The sequence below is a fragment of the Martes martes genome (assembly GCF_963455335.1).
Source record: "Martes martes genome assembly, chromosome: 5".
Classification (NCBI taxonomy): Eukaryota; Metazoa; Chordata; class Mammalia; order Carnivora; family Mustelidae; genus Martes; species Martes martes.
In genome coordinates this window covers 30,128,490-30,148,008 of record NC_137892.1, presented here as the reverse complement: position 1 = coordinate 30,148,008, position 19,519 = coordinate 30,128,490, and the positions used below count along the sequence as shown (strand labels likewise).

At 38.1% G+C, this 19,519-nt stretch overlaps 1 protein-coding gene across 11 annotated transcripts in view; it reads right to left on the bottom strand.

Moving 5' to 3' along the window:
• Nucleotides 1–15,057: 15,057 nt before the first annotated feature.
• Nucleotides 15,058–19,519, bottom strand: part of CSNK1G3 (casein kinase 1 gamma 3) — a 112,215-nt gene continuing 107,753 nt past the window's right edge. For 8 of the 11 annotated variants that reach the window (XM_080804729.1, XM_080804728.1, XM_080804733.1 and 5 more), the window contains one exon: nucleotides 16,439–17,523. In XM_080804729.1, coding sequence (XP_080660855.1) covers nucleotides 17,469–17,523 — 55 coding nt within the window. In that variant the 3' untranslated portion in view covers nucleotides 16,439–17,468. Of the gene's footprint in view, nucleotides 17,524–19,519 lie in introns of all 11 variants that reach the window. The other 3 variants (XM_080804727.1, XM_080804730.1, XM_080804737.1) reach the window with 2 other exon arrangements.

Here is a 19,519-nt window from a genome sequence, read left to right as displayed (position 1 = left end):
AGTTTTTCCTCCCTTTTTTTCAAAAGCCTTAATTCCAAGATAATTACTAGAAATAAGCCAACATGAAATATGTAAAGAGATGTTCCAAGAAAAAAGAATCCTAAAATATATTAAAACTCTTCAAGAAGAAAATGTAAAAGACAACCAAATACTACACCAGAAACACCATACCACAAAACATATATATGCAATGGTAGTATATATATACACACACATATATGTCACCATATATTTACATATCACTATATATACACACATGTCACCATATATTTTATCACTATATATACACACACATGTCACTATATATATCACTATATATATACACGTATATGTCACCATATATATTACTATATATATACACACACATATATGTCACTATGTGTCACTATATACATACATACACACATGTCACCATATATACATCACTATATACACACATATATGTCACCATATATATAAATATATACATACACATATATCACCATATATATACATACACACATATATGTCACCATATATATAACTATATATATACACACACAGAGTTGTCACCATATGTATATCACTATATATACACACACATATATGTCACCATATATATATATCACTACATATATATAAACACACAAATATATATCACTATATATACATACACACATGTCACCATATACACCACTATATACACACACATATGTCACCATATATATCACTATATATATACATATACATATATGTCACTATATATATATGTGTGTGTCACAAAACAAGCAAGCAAATTTAAAAAAACAGATGAAGGTCATAGGGAGCTTTTATATAAAGTTAATGAAATAAACAGAAAAAATAAAATTGTACATTTTATTTTAACAAAATCTAATGTTTAATAAATTAATAAATATTTAATAAATAAATAATAGTTAATTAACAGTTAATAAATATTATATTAATATATTATATAATAAATAAAATGCTTAATAAAATTTAATATTTTATAAATGTAAAATTGTACATTTTAAATGTAAATCATACATTTACATGTATGAAACATGAGAAGCATCAAAAAAGAGCCCTAACATGACTGAAAACAAAGTCATGAATAGGGAGAACCACACTGAGAACACCGAGCAAAATAAAATGAAAAAGACGAAACAATGCACAAAAAGGAGACTGAAGATCAAAGAATATGACAAACAGACAAAAGAGTTCCGAGACAGGAATCATCGATGCTGCTGGAAAAGGAAACAAAACAAATAAAACAGAAGTTTGCTAAAAGAGAAAAAAAGGAAAAAAAACTTTTTCCTAAAAATTGAAAAGGTGTATTTTAGGGGCACTTGCATGGCTCAGTCAGTTGAGCCTCTAACTCTTGTTCTGAGTTTAGGTCATGATCACAGGGTCGTGAGATAAGGCCCATGTCAGGCTCCACATCCAGCACGGAAACTGCTTGAGGTTCATCCTCTCCCTCTCCCTTCTGCCTTTCTCTCTTCCTCACTAAAAAAAAAAAAAGAAGAAGAAGAAAAAGAAAGAAAAGAAAAAAATAAAGATGTATTTTGCTCCTCCAAACCTGACATAAAAAAATGAACCCCAAGATTTCAAAGATGAACTTAAAAGATTCTATGAGCACCAAGCAAACAAACCCATCAGGTCTCCTGTGGGGGGTGGGGGGTGGAAGGAACTGAGTCCACTTTCCACGGAGCTTCCTCCATCAACAGAAGACAGTGAGGCAGGGCTAGACGGCCCAGGGGCCAAAGGCTGATGCAGAAATTTTTTTCTCCATCAAGCTATTTTTCACAAATAAAGGCAAATAACATAAATTCTCAAATGTGAAGGGACTCGAGAATAACTTGAAAAATAACAGCCAAGGAACTAGCAGAGTAAATGGGTTGCATTCAAATTTTAAAACTGTGGAAACTTTGGTCAAAGAAAAGAACACAGATGTTATACATCATGAACATGTTGGAAAATAATGAATACTGAGAGGAAGAAGGAAGGAAAGAATACAGTATAAGGAATATAAGCACATAGATTTTTTTTTTATAATTTTGCAAGATTATCAGCAGATATTGTTTCAAGCTGACAAATGGAGTAATGGAGATCATCTTATTTTAGAATATAAAGGGAAACACTTTAAAGATGATACAAAAAATAATGCGACCAGGTAAATTAAAATAATATGCATACCCCATTATTATATAAGACGCTTAACTTATTTTAAATCTCCATCAAATCGACTCAAAAATTAAGTGTGAAAAAAAATTAAGTGTGAGTCCAGAAAAAGAAAAGTCATAAAAAAATTTTCTACACCAAAAAAGTGAATTTTAAGGTCAAAAATTATACACACAAAGGCCAACTGTGTGGTGATGAGTAGTAAGTAGGTTTCTTGCAGTAATCATTTTGTAGTGTATACAGATACCAAATTATTATGCTGAGCATCTGAAACTAGTATAACACTATATGCCTCAATAAATTTTACCTCGCTAAAAAAATTCATCCATTAAAAAGAAAAAAGTAAACATGCAGGTAGGTAACCTAATTTGACATTAAGACATAGTACAACGGTATGGTAATTAAAAAGCTAAAAAAATTAGGTGATTAGACAGAATAGAGTCCAGAGATAGATATAGATGTAGATATATGAAATTTAGTATATGATAAAAAATATATATTTTGGAAGAGCAGAGAAAGACTTCCCCAATAGGAGTGTTGGGGAAAATTAGCACCCATCTGGAAAGGGATCAGGCTAGATGCCTGTATCACTCCTATCAAAATAAATTCAAGTAGATCAAAAGTTTTTTAAAGTTGTAAATAACACAGTTGGGTTTTTTTTTTTTTAAGATTTATTTATTTGAGAGAGAAAGAGAGGGGGAGAGTGAACGTGCACAGGTAGGAAAGGGGCCAAGGGAGAAAATCTTCACTCAGACTCCCCACTGAACGTGGAACCTGACACAGGGCTTGATCCCATGATCCAGGAAATCAGGACCTGAGCCAAAACAAGGAGTCGAACACTTAACCAACTGAGCCACCTGGACACCCCTATATATATTCTTTGACCCAGCAAGTCCAATTCTAGAAATCTGTCCAACTTACATAGATGCTAATAAGTAGTCCTTATGCTAAAATGAAATAATTTCTAAGATCTTATTTTTAAATAAAAAAAGCAAGGGACAAAACAGTAGGTTCAGTATGCGTCTACTTATACAGAGAAATATGAGATATATGATATGTTTATGTAAATGTATACACACACACACATATATAATACATATAATATGTATAAAGTTTACACATGCATAGAACATTTCTATTTAAGATAGGCAAGAAACTTAACACTGGTTGCCTCTGGAGAGGAAGTCTGGTGAACTGCTCGTCTGGCATCAGAAGGAGGCTTCCCTTTCCCTGTACAGACATCTGTACTATATGGGTTTCCATCACCGGCATGTATTGCTGTTTGTTTTAATAAAGGACACTTAGACGCTCCAAGGAGCACAGATAAGCTGGGTGCTGAGCCGTACTTCTTGGATTCCTAGGACCACAGTAACAATGGGCTCGTTTACGTAAGTCATTAAATGCCTGGTTAATTATAAAAGATGCATGGAGTCAGAGTAATATTATACTGCTCTAATGTATCATTTTCCAAAGAGTTCATTTCAGAGTCAATGGCCTAATATCTTAAGACCAGGTTGTGAAAACTGAAGGATTATATTCATTACATGTACTCTAAAAAACAAAATACAGTTTAGGAAATTACAGAATTATATAACTCACTTCAGTGTCAGATGTGATCTCCTTTACTTGAGATAGATGCTGTGATTTCAAGACACAATTAGGATAAACTGTGAAAAACATTTGGTATATCTGAGGCCCCCAAATACAAGTATCACAACCAAAATAACTCTTGTGTGACCCAATTAACACAAATATTTAATTTTCCTAATCGCTTTACAGGTGCTTAATGAGAACAGATCCTAGTCACGTGGAAGAGCGTCACCATCCTTACTGATACCTCCTTAGACGTCAGGACTCCCAAAATAAACTCGAAGCCATAATTTGACATGAACTTAATTGGACCCAGAAAGAAATTAAGGCCTATAGTATAGCCCACATGAAAACGACATGCCCATTCACTTATGCCTTTTTGTCCTGAAAACATTTTGCGGAAGAAGGCTGAGTTTTTTGTTTGTTGTTTTTTTTTTTAGAAGGCTGAGTTTTTAAGGCATACGATGACGGAACATTCAACTTGGTGAAGGCAAGTAAAGAGGAGTGCGGGGCCTTATCACCACTTGGGTGTAGAAATCCAAAAAGAAATCTCTTGAGAACTTTCCACAATTTAACAACCCGTCATCTCCTAAGGGGACTACCCTTACAGAGAGAAGAGCCACTAGCTTCATAAACGTGTGTAGTGTAGGGATTCCAGGGGTGAGATGCAGTAAAAAGCAAAAGAAATGATCACATGATGAAATGTTACCAGGCATAAACTAGGCATAAACTAGGGATAGGCATGAAGTAGGCATGAGCTAGAAATGAAATACTGATATTTGGTACCACAGGGATAAATCTTGAAGACATGATGCTGAGGGCAAGAACTATTTTCAAACGACTGTGCAATTTCAGTTGGATGAACTATCTGGAGTAGGTAAGTCAACAGAGACCCAAGTAGGGGAGAGGTTGCCGGAGGCTGGGATCAGGGGACATGGAAAGTGACAGCTTCGTGGATGTGGTTTCTCCTTTTTTTTTTTTTTTTAAGATTTTATTTATTTATTTGACAGGCAGAGATCACAAGTAGGCCGAGAGGTGGGCAGAGAGAGAGGAAGGGAAGCAGGCTCCCTGCTGAGCAGAGAGCCTGATGCAGGGCTCAATCCCAGGACCCTGGGATCATGACCTGAGCCAAAGGCAGAGGCTTTAACCCACTAAGCCACCCAGGTGCCCCTGTGGGGTTTCTCTTTACAGTGATGAAAATGTCCTGGAACCAAGTAGAGGTGTTGGTAGCACAACACTGTCAATGTACTTAACCACACAAAACTGTACAATTTAAAATGCTCAAAATGATAGATTTTTGCAACATGAATTTGCTCTCTGATACATAGGTAGGTAGGTAGGTAGGTAGGTAGGTAAGTAGGTAGAAAGAGATAGATAGATAAGATAGGATTATACATCTATGTTCGCATAGAAGAAACCTACAAAAATTGGCCTATTTTCAGGATTTTTTTGGTAAAATCTAACAATAACATCCTTCCAATGACAAAACGTCTAGTAGGAAGAATACTTTCAGATTAGCAATTAAAAGCACTACTCATCTGCATTCGTATTCTTTTTGACCCCTAAATGTATTATCTTTATTTAGCATTACACATGTGTTATTCACTCTAAGTATATTAATGAAGCAAAAAAGATGGAAAGAGGTAAGTAAAATTTAATTCTGTCCCCAGAGGAAGAAATTTCTTATGTAGATTGCAAAACATACGAAACTTACTTGTCTCGGTGACTCAGACTGTAGCTCGCTAAAACATACAAGTTGTTTTTTTCTGAGACAAAACGAAATTTTAAATGTATATTTTTAATCGATAGAAAGCATACAGCAGAGTAATCAAGTTAATTTCCTATTCTATTTAATTATTTTCCATTATTCTCTTCCTCTACTAGCAAAATCAGAAGCAATAGAATTTTGTGCATTTCCCTTGTTTTCATTTTGGGTAACATCAGATTTAGGAAAACTTTATCCTTCGTGTATAATATTCACAATGTAAATACATGAAGATCACAATTTATGGTCTACACATACCTGAAAGCAAAATATTACACTGTATTGGCAGAGAATGTTTCAGTCTCAAGCTAACTAGGTTTCTATATCCATGCCAAAAGCAATGGAAGATGATTAATATGAAACATTTATAAAACGTCACCAAGATACATAATACAACTTACATTACCAAGGACTCTTTTAAAAAGGACCAACTTGCGTGCAAAACATTTCTTATACAAAAAGCTCTTTTTAAAAGTGGATTATCATTATAACAGGATGGGAGAGAGTTCTTTCACTTAAACTACAAGTTCGTAATTCAACAATGTTTATGTCAGTAACTTTACACATTGCCTAAAGGAAAACTGAAGGTTAGTGTAGCAGATATCATAACAAAATGAAGTCTGAAATAATTACGTCTGGTCTTTGACTTTTTTGAGAACGCCCAGTCTCCTGATGGCTCCATTTTTCTTCCAGATAAAAAGCAACCCACAGGGAGCCTCCTCTCTGCCTCACCCACATCTCAAGCCAACAAGGACAGTAGTGCCATTCCTTTGAATAACCTTCTCACCCCCCTCGGCCCCACAGACAAGTCATCTCCACAAAGCTTAATCTGACTAGCCCCTTCTCCCTCACTTGCCCCTTTCTTTGGATTCCTAGCTCATCTCCCCGGAAATTTCCTTTCCTCCATGTCATTCTTCCTTGCCAGTGGCTTCTGCCTCATCCCAAGGATTGATAGATTCCTCCCCCAGTAAAAAAAAAATACCCATTCAAGCTCCCCCAATCCTAAGGCCACAAGCAAAACACTCTTCTCCCTTGATGCTGCTCCCCCGTCCAGTCATTTCTTCATCACCTGACCACACCTTCCAAAACAAGAGTCTGTATCCAAAGTCTGTTTCCTCGTCCCTCCACTCCTTTCAAGGTTTTTAATTCTTCATTTGCAAAACACTTTTTTAAAAGTCTTAAACATAAAATTCATTCATGACCTCAATTTTTAAGAAGAGCTATTTTTTTTTAAGATTGTTTTAAATGTATTTGCCAGAGAGAGAAAGCACAAGTAGGGGGAGAGGCAGAGGCAGAGGGAGAAGCAGGCTCCCCGCTGAGCAGAGCCCCATGCAGGACTCGATCCCAGAACCTCGGGATCATGACCTGAGTCGAAGGAAGAGGCTTAACCTGACTGAGCCTCCCAGGGTGTCCCAAGAAAAGCTATTCAAATTAATAAACAAAATCTCCCCTTCTCCATCCATGCCGATCTCTGACAGGGGAATCTAAGAAAACCCTGCCAAGGCTTCTAGACCTCTAGACAAATGGCCATCCTTCCTTACTCTGGTATAAAGTTAAGCCATCTCCTGAAGAAGCTGTAACTCACAGTGTATGCTTTGTTCCCCAGGGCTAACGTATCTAGCTTACAACAAGAGGAGGCAACAAAAACATGCAATCATTGTCAGTCATCTCAGCTTTCTCTCTTGCATGAGAACTGATGCACGCTTGCCTGCTTTGAACATTTCCATTAGGGAAGATAGGAAATTGACTTCTCAGTGTTCTCAACGTGAAAGGGAAAGTTGGACATGCATGTCGTCATTGCTGATGATCTCTGCTACAGAAAAAGGACAGCAGGGACCAGATGGTAGCAGAAGCTTTATCATCCACAAAGGTTAGTCAGACCTAATGTTTAACACCTTCGGAGAGAAATCTTCCTACCTACTGTTGACTATGTAGAATACAGAGTTTTCCATTTCCTTAAGCACCACGTAAGGAATAAATGTATTTCCCAATTTAGGGAAGCATTTATTAAGCATTTCATTTTAAACAGACCCTTCATTCCAACAGAATTATTCCTAGAACCCCAAGGGCTCAGTCAGTTTCAGAGAAGGAAGGAGATGGCACAAAAAGGGGTGGGAAAGGAGTGTCCTAAGCGAACTATCGACAGGGGTGTGGCAGGGCTGAGGGAGATCAGAAGGAGCTGAACACAATACCTGGGGTGTGGTCCCTGCGGACAGGTTGTGGGTGGCCAGCTGCCAGTGGGAACGTGGCCACAGGACTGTGGCACCTGCCGTCCAGCTGTCGGGCACAAGCGTGGGGTTGTCACTGATGTGCTTGCCATCAGAGGGCTGGAGTGAGGCTCCATCCACCTCGTTTTCAGAAGCATTGGCCACTAGTGATGTCACCGATTTGGCAGAGCTGGTGAATTAATCTGAAGGTATCTTGAATTAACTGTATATGTGATATATATATCACATATACATATATGATAGCTATATAATATACATAAATTATATATATGTATATATAAAATATATATGTTGATGTATCATATAAATTTATAATTTGTAATTTTTATCATTTTGAAAGCAAAGCTGCATGGAGAATATCAGGGCATCCCGACAAAGTTAATATGGGACACAGGACAAAATACAAAGTACAAGAAGTGAGTGCTTTTCCTACTCATACGATGTTTTAAAATGGGATTTTCATTTCCAAAGCACAATTTAAGATGGCTTAGAGTGTTAACTTCATGAGTTCCGAAGAAGGGCCTATTTGACTTGTTAATGTCATTTTTAAACTGAAAGAGGATGAAGGTGAAAAGAGCAGATAAAAGCCACGGAAGGTTAGAGATGGCCACCAGGTTAGAGATGGCCAAGTAACTCACTCAAGCAGAGAACTTAGCGGTAATCCTGACGCATCCTCACACAAAAGCACAGATGGAAGCCACAAACAGAAGAGTCCAGTAAAAACGGAGCACAGTAAATACGACCTAGGAGTCACTGCCACTGTGGGTAAGATTTCTGACTGGAACATTCACGTGAGAAGGGAGGCACAGGGCAGTCTACTGAGACGATATGATCTGCAGGGAAGTTAAAGACACCCAAGGTAAAATCCTGGGGCAAAGAAGAGAGGAAAAACTGGGTCACAGTTATGAAAACATAGTACAGAATGCCAGGACGGACAAAGAAAATCAGATTGGGCACTGAGTGCGGAAAAAAAAGAAAGAAAAACGCTAAATACATCAACTTATAGTTAAAAGAACACAAAATACGGAAACATAAAACTTAGTAGTTGATAGAGAACTCCCAATGTCCAAAGAGTATCTTTTCTTTTCCCTAAAAGCAGAGCATCTGACAATTTTTATATGCCAGAAACCTATCTTTAGGAAGTGGAGATAGCAAAAATCTACTCTAGGCCACAAAAATGACCGGCAATAAGGAATTGAGTGATAAAGTGGAAGTGTCAGGCGCCCAGAGAGAATGTGAGCGACTCATGTTAAGATCTCTGATACCTCTTGAAGGGAGCTCAAGACTGTGATTCCAGCTCTATTAAAAATGATCCTGATAAAGAAAAAAGGAATAAGCTTGCAAAAAAAAAAAAAAAAAAAAAGCGTCTCTTCTGACAAGCTCAGCTTTTAAAAGCATACATACAAGAGCCCAAACAGTGTGCTTTGCCAATGAAAATGAAAAAAGGTAAAATCTCAGTTGAGATTTTTGGAATTAGTTGAAGATGTCTTTTAAAAAAATACTGAGGCCAACACAAAAGGGTTTTATAAACCACGTGTCAAGCCAGTTGAAGACAAGGGGGCTGGATGACAAAAAGAATATAAGGCTTAGCCTATTACAGTTTCATTCTACTATCTTTTTTTTTTTTTAAATCAAGAATAACCTGCACCCATGAAAGTTAAGGGGGAAGATACAGCAAGAAGGAAATGAAGCCCATCACAGGTACAGATATTTAAAAAGGAAAACTGAGTATCCAGACCTGGACAGATTTCATACGGAAAGACTGTGTGGAGGTAAATGGAACAAGAGAGATGAGACATGAAATTTTTATTTAAAAAAAATAAATAAAAGATGGATTATGTAGCTTACAGATTGAAAAAATAATGTTGATTCTAAGTAAGATTAGACTGAATTCGTTAAAAGGCAATTTGTAATACTAGTAACAGAAATGGTGATTGTTAGCAATAAACAACGATTCATTAGAAAGAGTCCTATCGGGCGCCTGGGTGGCTCAGTGGGTTAAGCCGCTGCCTTCGGCTCAGGTCATGATCTCAGGGTCCTGGGATCGAGTTCCGCATCGGGCTCTCTGCTCAGCAGGGAGCCTGCTTCCCTCTCTCTCTCTCTCTCTCTCTCTCTCTCTCTGCCTGCCTCTCTGCCTACCTGTGATCGCTCTCTGTCAAATAAATAAATAAAATCTTTAAAAAAGAAAAAAAGAAAGAAAGAGTCCTATCAGGGGCGCCTGGGTGGCTCAGTGGGTTGAAGCCTCTGCCTTCAGCTCAGGTCGTGATCCCAGGGTCCTGGGATCGAGCCCTGCATCGGGCTCTCTGCTCAGCAAGGAGCCTGCTTCCTCTCTCTCTGCCTGCCTCTCTGCCTACTTGTGATCTCTGTCTCTGTCAAAATAAATAAATAAATAAAATCTTTAAAAAAAAAAAAAAAAAAGAGTCCTATCAGACTAAATCCAGTCCCCCACCCCCCCTTTTTTTTGGATGGGATAATGGAAACGGCCAAAGAAATTACCTAGCTGTTCTTCTGGATTTCCACAAAGCATCTGTAAGAAACCAATGGCAGTAATGTGGCGGATTGTCATACATTAGAACGCTTAGAGATTGTGATTATCGGTTCAATGAATTAATACTAACCTTCAGCTAGGATTACAGGGACTCAACACAGAGTCCGGCACTGGCTCTCTGCAGATTGACATTTTCATCAATAAAGGTATAGAATTGGTAGCTATGAATTTATCAATGCCATTAAGTGAGGCAAGATAGCTAATGGTGCAACATGACAGGATTAGGGTACAGACATTTCTCAACAGATGGGACGATGGCTTCCACCCAAGACAAAGTTTGATAAATACCAGGCCTTATTCTTGTCTCGGAGCAGAAGCACACTCTCTGCGTGAGAAATCAAGGTGTCGCTCAGTTGTAAACTCTACTTCATTAAAGGGTGAGGGTAAAAGTTACCTTGAATTAAGAGCAATTATGAACATTATTGCTAATCCTCAGAGCCAGGCTGCAGAGAAGGCATTATCCACAATTTGAGGGGAGGACACTGATGTTAAGAAGTCAAATCACTTTGCCGTTGTTCTTGCAAGAGAAGTGATGAAGTGAGATTCAAATTAAATCTGTCTGATCTCAAAATCCATGCTCTTTCGTGTTTCAACATCTAACTTCGTATGGCAGACAGATACCTCACTGGCTTTATTTCCAACTCCCGCCTGCACTGTGGTGTATTTTCTTTACTGCTATCCTCATTCTTGATGTCATTGAAAAATGGCCCTTTCTTTCACAATGGGAAGATAGGTTATCTTTTGGTAGGTAGTGACATTCAATCAGGTACCAAAATAATTTACTTCAAATACCCAATTCCATCCAATGTGGACCAGAAGAGAGGTTGGCCAACTATGGTCTGCAAATCAAATCCAGCCCACCTCCTGCTTTTATCTGGTCCGCAAGCTAATGGTATTCACATTAGTAAAAAGCTAGAAAAAAAAAGAGTATTTCATGACACGTAAGAATCGTATGCAATTCAAATTTCAGTGTCCATGAATAAAGTTTTATTGTAACACAGCCAAGCTTGTTCGTTTACATAGTGTCTATGGCTGCTCCCAGGCTACAAAGGCAGAGGTGAATGATTGTGACAGAGACCATCTGTGGCATTCTCATCACTACACACTGCCGTTCAACACACTCCAAATCTCAATGATGCACTTAGAATTCAACAGCATTTCAAGTGCCACACAAATTGTCACACAGACATTTTTGTTGTTTCTTATTACTAGTGCATATTAATCATGTAAAAAAAAAAGGAAAGGAAAGTGAACTTTAAGTGTAGCACTTTTAAGGCACAGTGGACTGTGATTATTTGTCATACAATTACATGGCAAAGCATCCTGTTTATTATGCAATGACACTTCAGCTGTGCGAAAAGAATACAATTTATTGTGACATTACCAGACTAAGTGCTCATCACAGTATCCCCAGCTCACAGGAAAGCAACAGTCAGAAGAGAAAACTTACAACAGAGGATCTGATCACAACAGAATTCTTTCACACACTTGAAAAAATGAGAACAAGGGGGCGACGAACCAGTTACTTCCCACGGGGCTCACTGTTAGCCAAGCAGAGCTATTTATGGATGGTGAGTTCAGGTTAATCGTATTGGATTCCAGCAGCCAGAAAGTACGCGCAGAGAAAATAAATTTGTCGAAGGCTAGCTTTTTAGCAAGGACAGGTGCTTGAAGCCTCAAAGACACCAACAGTCAACTAAAAAGCAAGGCAAATGATTTCAAGCAGCTCTCCTTAACTTGTGATGAGCCAACAGACGTTAGCAATACTGCCCAGTTTTTGTTTACTAGAGAAGTCAGTACTGAGCTTGAAGTGACTCAAGAATTCGTCTTTAGGAAGAGCCTCTCTAGAACAACTATTTTAAAGAATATTTTTGAGGAACTTGGGAAAACACCAACTCAGTGCAGAATCAAGTGGACTTTGCTAAGATGTGTTGCAACAGACGGTGGTAAAAATGTGGGGAGCAGAGACAGGTGTACTAGACAAATTCACAAAGCTTGTCAACATTTAAGATGCTTAAAGTCAGTGTTTATACTTTGTATCACTTTTCAGCAGGGGTTTTGTGGAATATACCTGAATCTGTCAGGTTACTGAACCAGTAGTCAGCGGTGTATTTCATTCACCCTTGTGGCCTTAGCCATCATTGCTTCCATGAAGTCGTACCAGAAACAGAAACTGAGGAACCCGATTGGCCTAATCGTACAGCAGTTTGATGACAGCAGTAAAGTGTTACTGCAATTTTTTTCAGCTCAGGACCAAGACTGCGAACTTGGTGAATGAGAATCACCTCTGCCTGTTATAGATGAACCCTGAATTCTGCCTGTGCTGCAGATCTGATCATGCTTCTTAATAAATTCAACTTAAAACTACAAGGCAGAACAGCACTTCTATGGGAAAGTTACACTGCAGCAAAGTCAATATGGTAACAACTTGTGTTTAAATCACGAGTGATGTCAAGCTGCTTTATATAATTTCCCACATGGTCAGGTTCAAAGGGAACAGGAGTTCCATTCCCACACTAATTTGTAGTGTATCCACTTTCCAAACCAAGCCACAGTTCTGGCTGGACTATTGGATCTCAAAATCCATGTAACTGTACGGCTGAGGAACACTTATTTGGCCTTCAATTGGAAGTGATTGTACCTGCAAAGGAATGATCTACCAAAGGGCAAATATCAAGAGGGGAATCTAATGAAATTCTGTAAGTACCTTCCAAGTGATAAATACACTCAGTGAAAATCATACATGTGAGAATTGGTAACAGTATTTGGTAGTGTCTACCTGCGGGAAGAAATTTTCAAAGAGGAAATATGGAAAGTCACATTACCAATCAGTATTTAACAGACGAACATTTGCCATTGATTTCAAACCCCAGATAAGTGAAATAGTATCCCCTCAAAATAATTCAATTCTTATCATTACTAGACTTATATATTTTTTTAAATTGTACTCAGGCATTAATATATATTTTGGATTCCATTAATAAAAAATTGGTGGAAATCTGTTTTCTTTCTAGTTACATAAGTGTTTAAGAGTCTCAATTTTGCCTCTTGGCCCACAAAAAGTTTGCCAACCCTCACTGTAGACGAGTACAGGTATGTTTTTACATTTAAATACAACTGCAATACAGTGAACCTTCCTCTGAACAACTGGTCTTTCTAGCAAAAGCATTTTCATATCCCAGTAATACTACCGGATGATACCTACTTCTTTCCGTGGTTATGATCATGTATTCTCATTAAGTCAATTTCCTAAGAAAATAACATGTGAGTCTGTATAAGATTTAGGCAGAGAAGAAACTAGTCATCCTGAACGTCAGCAAAGCTCTGTAACTCCACTTACTTGTACCCCTGCAGGAAAAGAGCAGCTTTTTACTCTACTAATCCAGCTCTATCACCAACACTTTTAACGCTTGACAAAAACAAAAGCACGCCAAAGATGCTGGGCACCACCGTCTTCACCTGAGTCTAGAACATTTTTCAAATGTTTTTACTTACTATGCATCATTTCTAAGAACACATTCAGATTAGTAGAAGTCCAGTAACAAGAACGTTCCTGAATTGAAAATGGTTAGGTTTGCCTTTCGCCTCTCTCGTTTTTCTCATCAGGACAGTGGCTGCCTATGGGTTTTGCCTCAGTGGTGCCGGTTCACTCTGACTTCTGGTACTAAGGCCCTTGCTTCCCTCAGCTAACACCCCCTGCACCTCACCTCTCAGGCCAGTGTGTCCTCTGAAGGTGGGCAAACAGCCTTCCCTTGGCCGCAGTAATTGGCTCAGCATGGGCTTGGGAACTGAGGAAGCAACCAGTGTCAGTCTTGGGGTTTTGTTAGGACTGCCGAGAGGAACTGCTGTCTTGGCTGAGGTTACAAAGACGGCAGAAGTCTGAAGCTGCTGGGTGGCCACTTCTCTGTCACACAGGAGAAGTGTCCCTGGCGATGAAAACAGCCTGGGAGGGAGCAAAACAGACACAGGGCGATCCCGACTCTACACCAGCATCAAGCATGTGGGAAGCTGGTGCTTCCACCGGACTTCTCAGCGGGATGTGATGACAGACATCCCCACCGTGGGAGCCACTCACAATGCAGAGGGCGCTGGCTGATGCAGCTACTGCGTCCTTCTGACCGAATCCCCCTCTTAAATCAGCTTTTTCTACATTGGGCCTTTTGACCATTACGTTTCCTCTCCAGATCTACGGTCTCAGAATGCTAGTGCTGAGCGTGTGCTGCCTTGCCTTATCTTACCTGGGGCGTCTCTCCATGAGCACAGCACTTTTAACACCATTTTGGAAAACTCCTCTGATTGTTCCTGGCACAGGATCAGCTGTGAGAGGCTGTCCCAGATAGATGCCCTCCGTCTGCAATGATAAAGTCGTTCACTGAAAAGTGGATTAATCGTGTTTCATCTCTGTGCACACCCCAGTATGACTTCATTTTTTATGAGGAATAAAATGATCCTGCTTCTTTTCCTGGCTTTATTAGTGGCATTAGTTTTAATTAAGTGCTCTATTAAATGGTTCAGGGAAGTATAAAAGGCTTTTTCTTGAACTCTGATTAAAGAAAGCTCAGCTACTTCCTGGTACATACTCTTCACAATGGGGCTCCCAGAGAGCAAAATCCCAACAGAAACACAAAACACAGAAGCATATTCCTTTAGCTCGGCTTCTCATATACACAAAATTCAATGAACCGGATTTTTGAAGTTCCTGTCTCGGGTTAATACGAGTAGCATCACTTCACCCGTGATCAGAGGAAGGGGGAAAAAGCGAGTTTAAAAAAACTACTTTATTTTTTATTTCTTTTTCAGTTACATACTTTTAAACAGGGATGTGTTTCATTATTCAGACATTCAGGCAATGTTGACTTCATTAGTGTTGACAGAAAAGAAGCATAAAAATGCAAAACATTGTTGGCTTAACCTGAACATACCTGCGTTACCTATTACTGACCAGTTTGTGTTGCCAAAAGACTTATTCCTTGGCATTAAAATGGAGCACTTAAAAATATTGCTAAAAAGCAAAGGTCTACACACTGGTCTTTGCAGCAAATAAGGGTATTTATACTTTTAAAATATTTTAAGTCCATAATTGGATTAATATACACACCTTCTTATGTATAAGGAGTTCAGATCATATAAACACTGTACAGTCCAAAAACCCTACTGAGAATAAAACTAAATAGGCTTATGATAAGAAATACAGATATCGCATGTATTTACAAATATCATAGACACACAAATTTGGTCAAATACTGTAAAGAAAAAAAGTGGTTTCACATTATAATGGCCAAAACATCCATCTACCTTGCTCAAGGCAAACAAAAAATGAAAACTCAGTATGTAACTCCTGTCGTTTAAGACATCGTGACAGTATACAAACAGAATGGAAACTGCTGACCAAATTATACAGCAAATGTCTTCTAGGCTGAGCGTGGGCCTTTAAAATCAAGAACTTGAAAAGACCATTGAGACGATTCAGAGCAACGGTGATAAACAATGTCCTGATTTGCAGTATTCATAGGGGCGCCTAATTCATCAAAAAGCAACACGCTGAACTTTTGGCTAATAAGAAACATAAGTTACAAAGTACAATTAAATCCCTGCAAATGCAATAATGAAGTCAAAAATGTAATTTATTTCCTTTAATTACACATTTCAAATGTTACCTTGAGACAACAAAAATAAATAAGCACGCCGGAAGGCATGCACTTAATGACAAAGAAAGGGCTGCGTGGAAAGAGCAAGTAACAATCTTATCAATGACAGGTGAATGCGAGATCTGAAAAGACTCGTTCTCTTTCTAGCCAGTCTTTTTGTCTTAACTTGTCTTGAAGAATCTGGCTTGTAGAATGAGACCAAAGAATACCTGTGTCTTTATGGCTTAAAACAAACGAGACTTAAAGAGTGGCATGGGTTTCCTTTTTCTTTACAGAACTGTTACTTTGTTCATATCCAGGCACTTCAAAAGACTATGGAGGCAAAGCACCTGACCCATCCTTTCCAAAATAGTTTTCGATCATCAAAATTACACTAAAAAGTAGGAAAATTCCAGAGAACCAGCAAAGTTGAATACAAGAGACTAATGTGCACAAAGGGCAAGAGAGTGACCCAGTTTTTATTGCTGGGGGGTCTTTTCTTTTTCTTCTTATTTTTTTTAATCAAAGAGCAAATAATTAATAGACAGACACCACTGCATGGCACATCCAAAATTTTCTGCTTAGGGGAGAATGTAATCATTCAGCAGTAGGTTTCAGTGGGATCTCCTCGGACTTCAACCTTACACATTGCAATGAGATTCACATTTATTTCTTCTCCTTAGTGTATTTTAAAAAAACAAAAAACAAAAAAACTCCAACATATTTCATTTCTCAAAGTATTCATTTCTTGCTGTCTAACATACATTATTATCTGGAAGCATAAAGTTACATTATACAAATATTTTGCCTTTTTTTTTTTTTCTTTTTTAAAAAAGCGCTTCTGCCACTTGAGCAACACTGTACTTGGCGTCATGGGGCCACAAAAGCAGAGCTCCTACCTAGCGTGCTACTTGTGATTCGTTCGACCACTACCGTCTGCCGAACCCATAGAGCTTTTCCCTCAGTACCTCTGGGCAGTGACTGTACCATGATTTCACAGAGAGAATGTTAGTATGACTCATGAATAGCAGTACCATCAGTAATACTGAAATCAATGCAGATGTCACACAAGAAATGAACTTCTCACAAAATAACTTCTTTTACATATTTGGGCGACTGCATCTTCTCTGTTGCATTATTCCATTGGGGAGAAAACTCCTGCTTGATTATGCTCTCACAGAAGTTATAAAAAAAACCAGATTAGGCATGTGACTGTTTGACACTGAAGACACTGTACTGCTTTCTACAACAGGAGGAGAGCTTCTGGAAAATGTCCTCAGAACGGTATCCGTCAGTACCACCTCCTTGGTCCGTTCCATTCATTGATGGGCAAAGCACTCATGTTTGGACAAAACTTTAAAGCTTCCATAAAAGTTAAATTAGAAAAAAATATGAATGTAAGACAACCACAAAATGAAGTATGAAAGTATGACATTTTGTTTCTAAGAGTGAGTCCTTGAAAATGTATGTGGTCACTACAGAGATGATTTTAATCACAAGACAGCAGATGAACACGTAAGTAACTCCCCATGATCTGTCTGTGTCCAGAGTCATTTGTGACGCTGTATGGTTTTCCTTTTCCTTCGTTTGAAAAAACAGCAGCACCTGCAGATGGAGGGAAACACTTCTTGTATTATAAAGGTACTAGAGGGTCACAGAGTAAAGGCTGAGTTTAGCGTATTAATTTCAATGGTCGTAAAAAGCAACAGGCTAATGCAAGATACACAGTGAACATGCCAAGGAAGCAAATATATTAGTGAACCTAGGGCAGAGTTATTACTACTGCGTAACCAACGTGCCTTTTAGGAAGACAGGCAAACAGTCTAGGCAACATTACAAGAAGCCACTAAATTGGAAAGGCTTTGCATCAAGACTCACTGAGGAACTAGAGAATTCCGAATGCTCACTAACCCACCGTCTTTTACTCTGAATACTTATTAATCTCTGGCAGGAACGTGCTTGTATAAAATTCATCTTACGCATTATCTCCCTTTATTCCTGATATCTGCATATGATTATTAAAGTCACTGTCAGAAAAGCAATAATGATCCTAATACTGAGGATCTGGTTTTCGCCAAGAATGAGATTCCAAGAAGAAAAAGAGAAAGCCCAAACAGACTCTTCAACAAACATTCTCCACCACATTTACAAACTGGAATAGAGAAAAGTCATTAACTAGCATGTCAAGACAGGCACTTTTTAATTCTTTAAGGGTTAAGGTCAAACTGATCCTAAGTTAAAGTAAAAGCTTCGCTTAACATTAAAAATAGCATAATCAAGATGATTTCATTCTGCAGTCTATAAGGGGAAAGCATACGGAGTTTCATTCTTAAGTAAAAAAAAAAAAAAAAAAAAATCTAGAGATGATGCCTGAGAGACCTGTTTTTTTCCATTTTAAGTTCTCCTAGTCATGAAAAGACAAAGCACATGCAGCATGTGGGGAGCGATGGTGAGGCTGGTACCAACTCACAGGTAGAGGAGAATCAATGAGCAGAAACTCACACAAAAATATATACACATGCATACATCTATTCTAAAAGTCCGGCATTCCTTCAAATACAGGTCTGGCTCTTCTCCCCTTCCACACTTAAAGGAAAGTCCATCTCTCAGAATGCGACGAAGACAGGTGACACACAGAGGCTCTTTCCTCTTTTCCATCAAAGTCTAGTGTGTGTGCATACGTAAATATGTAAATCCTATCTGTAATTAAAGAAATATCTATATACATGGTGATTCAATCAACGAAATGCAGCCAATTCAAAGCTTGTACAGAATGTGATCTTCTAACAATGTTCCTCTAATTCTTACCAGCCCACCTGCAAAGAAGGATATTAAATGAGTAATTTCAAGCTAAGCATAATGGAGACCACCCTAGCTTCAAGTGTCCTCTCCAGCAAAAGATTGTGGAAGATGAAATAATTGTTAGATACCTATTATGTCTTTCTGTGAAGGAAATGTAAACAGAAACCCAGCCTGTCTATCTAAATTACATAATCTCTCCACCCACATTATCGTTAGTCAAAAGTAATTTCAGACCATTTATTGTGATTTATGCTATGACTATGAAATCACTGTGGGGCATTCGAAACCAAATTACATGACTGGATTTTTTAACCCCATTCAAACAGCACAGAAAGATTAGACCACGGAGTGTGAATAATTCAAACCTTTATATGTCAGCTGCCATAGACTCAACTGGAAATCTGTGGAGTTATCAATCGTTACGATTTTTACTCTTACTATGGTGACCACCAGAGCAACCAGAAACAAATTACCCAATCAAGGGCCTTGAAAAGAGCTACCTCTGTGAAAGAAGCCTCTGGGTACAATAGATTTTTTTTGGATTTATAAAAACAAGTCAACTTTACTTGTAACTGTCAGTTACCTAACTTTCTCAAATCTGTTATATAAATTTTCTAAAACAGTGAAACAAAATATTATTTAACTCAGATTTTAAGAGATGAAGATCATTGTTCAAGAAAAAGGAAACCTTTCAAGAAAAGGATAGTCATAAAATGTTCACATTGTAAAAAAAAATTTAATTGGTTTTTAGAAGAAATAGGCCAAATATTTAGAATATTAAATTTAAGAATATGATCAC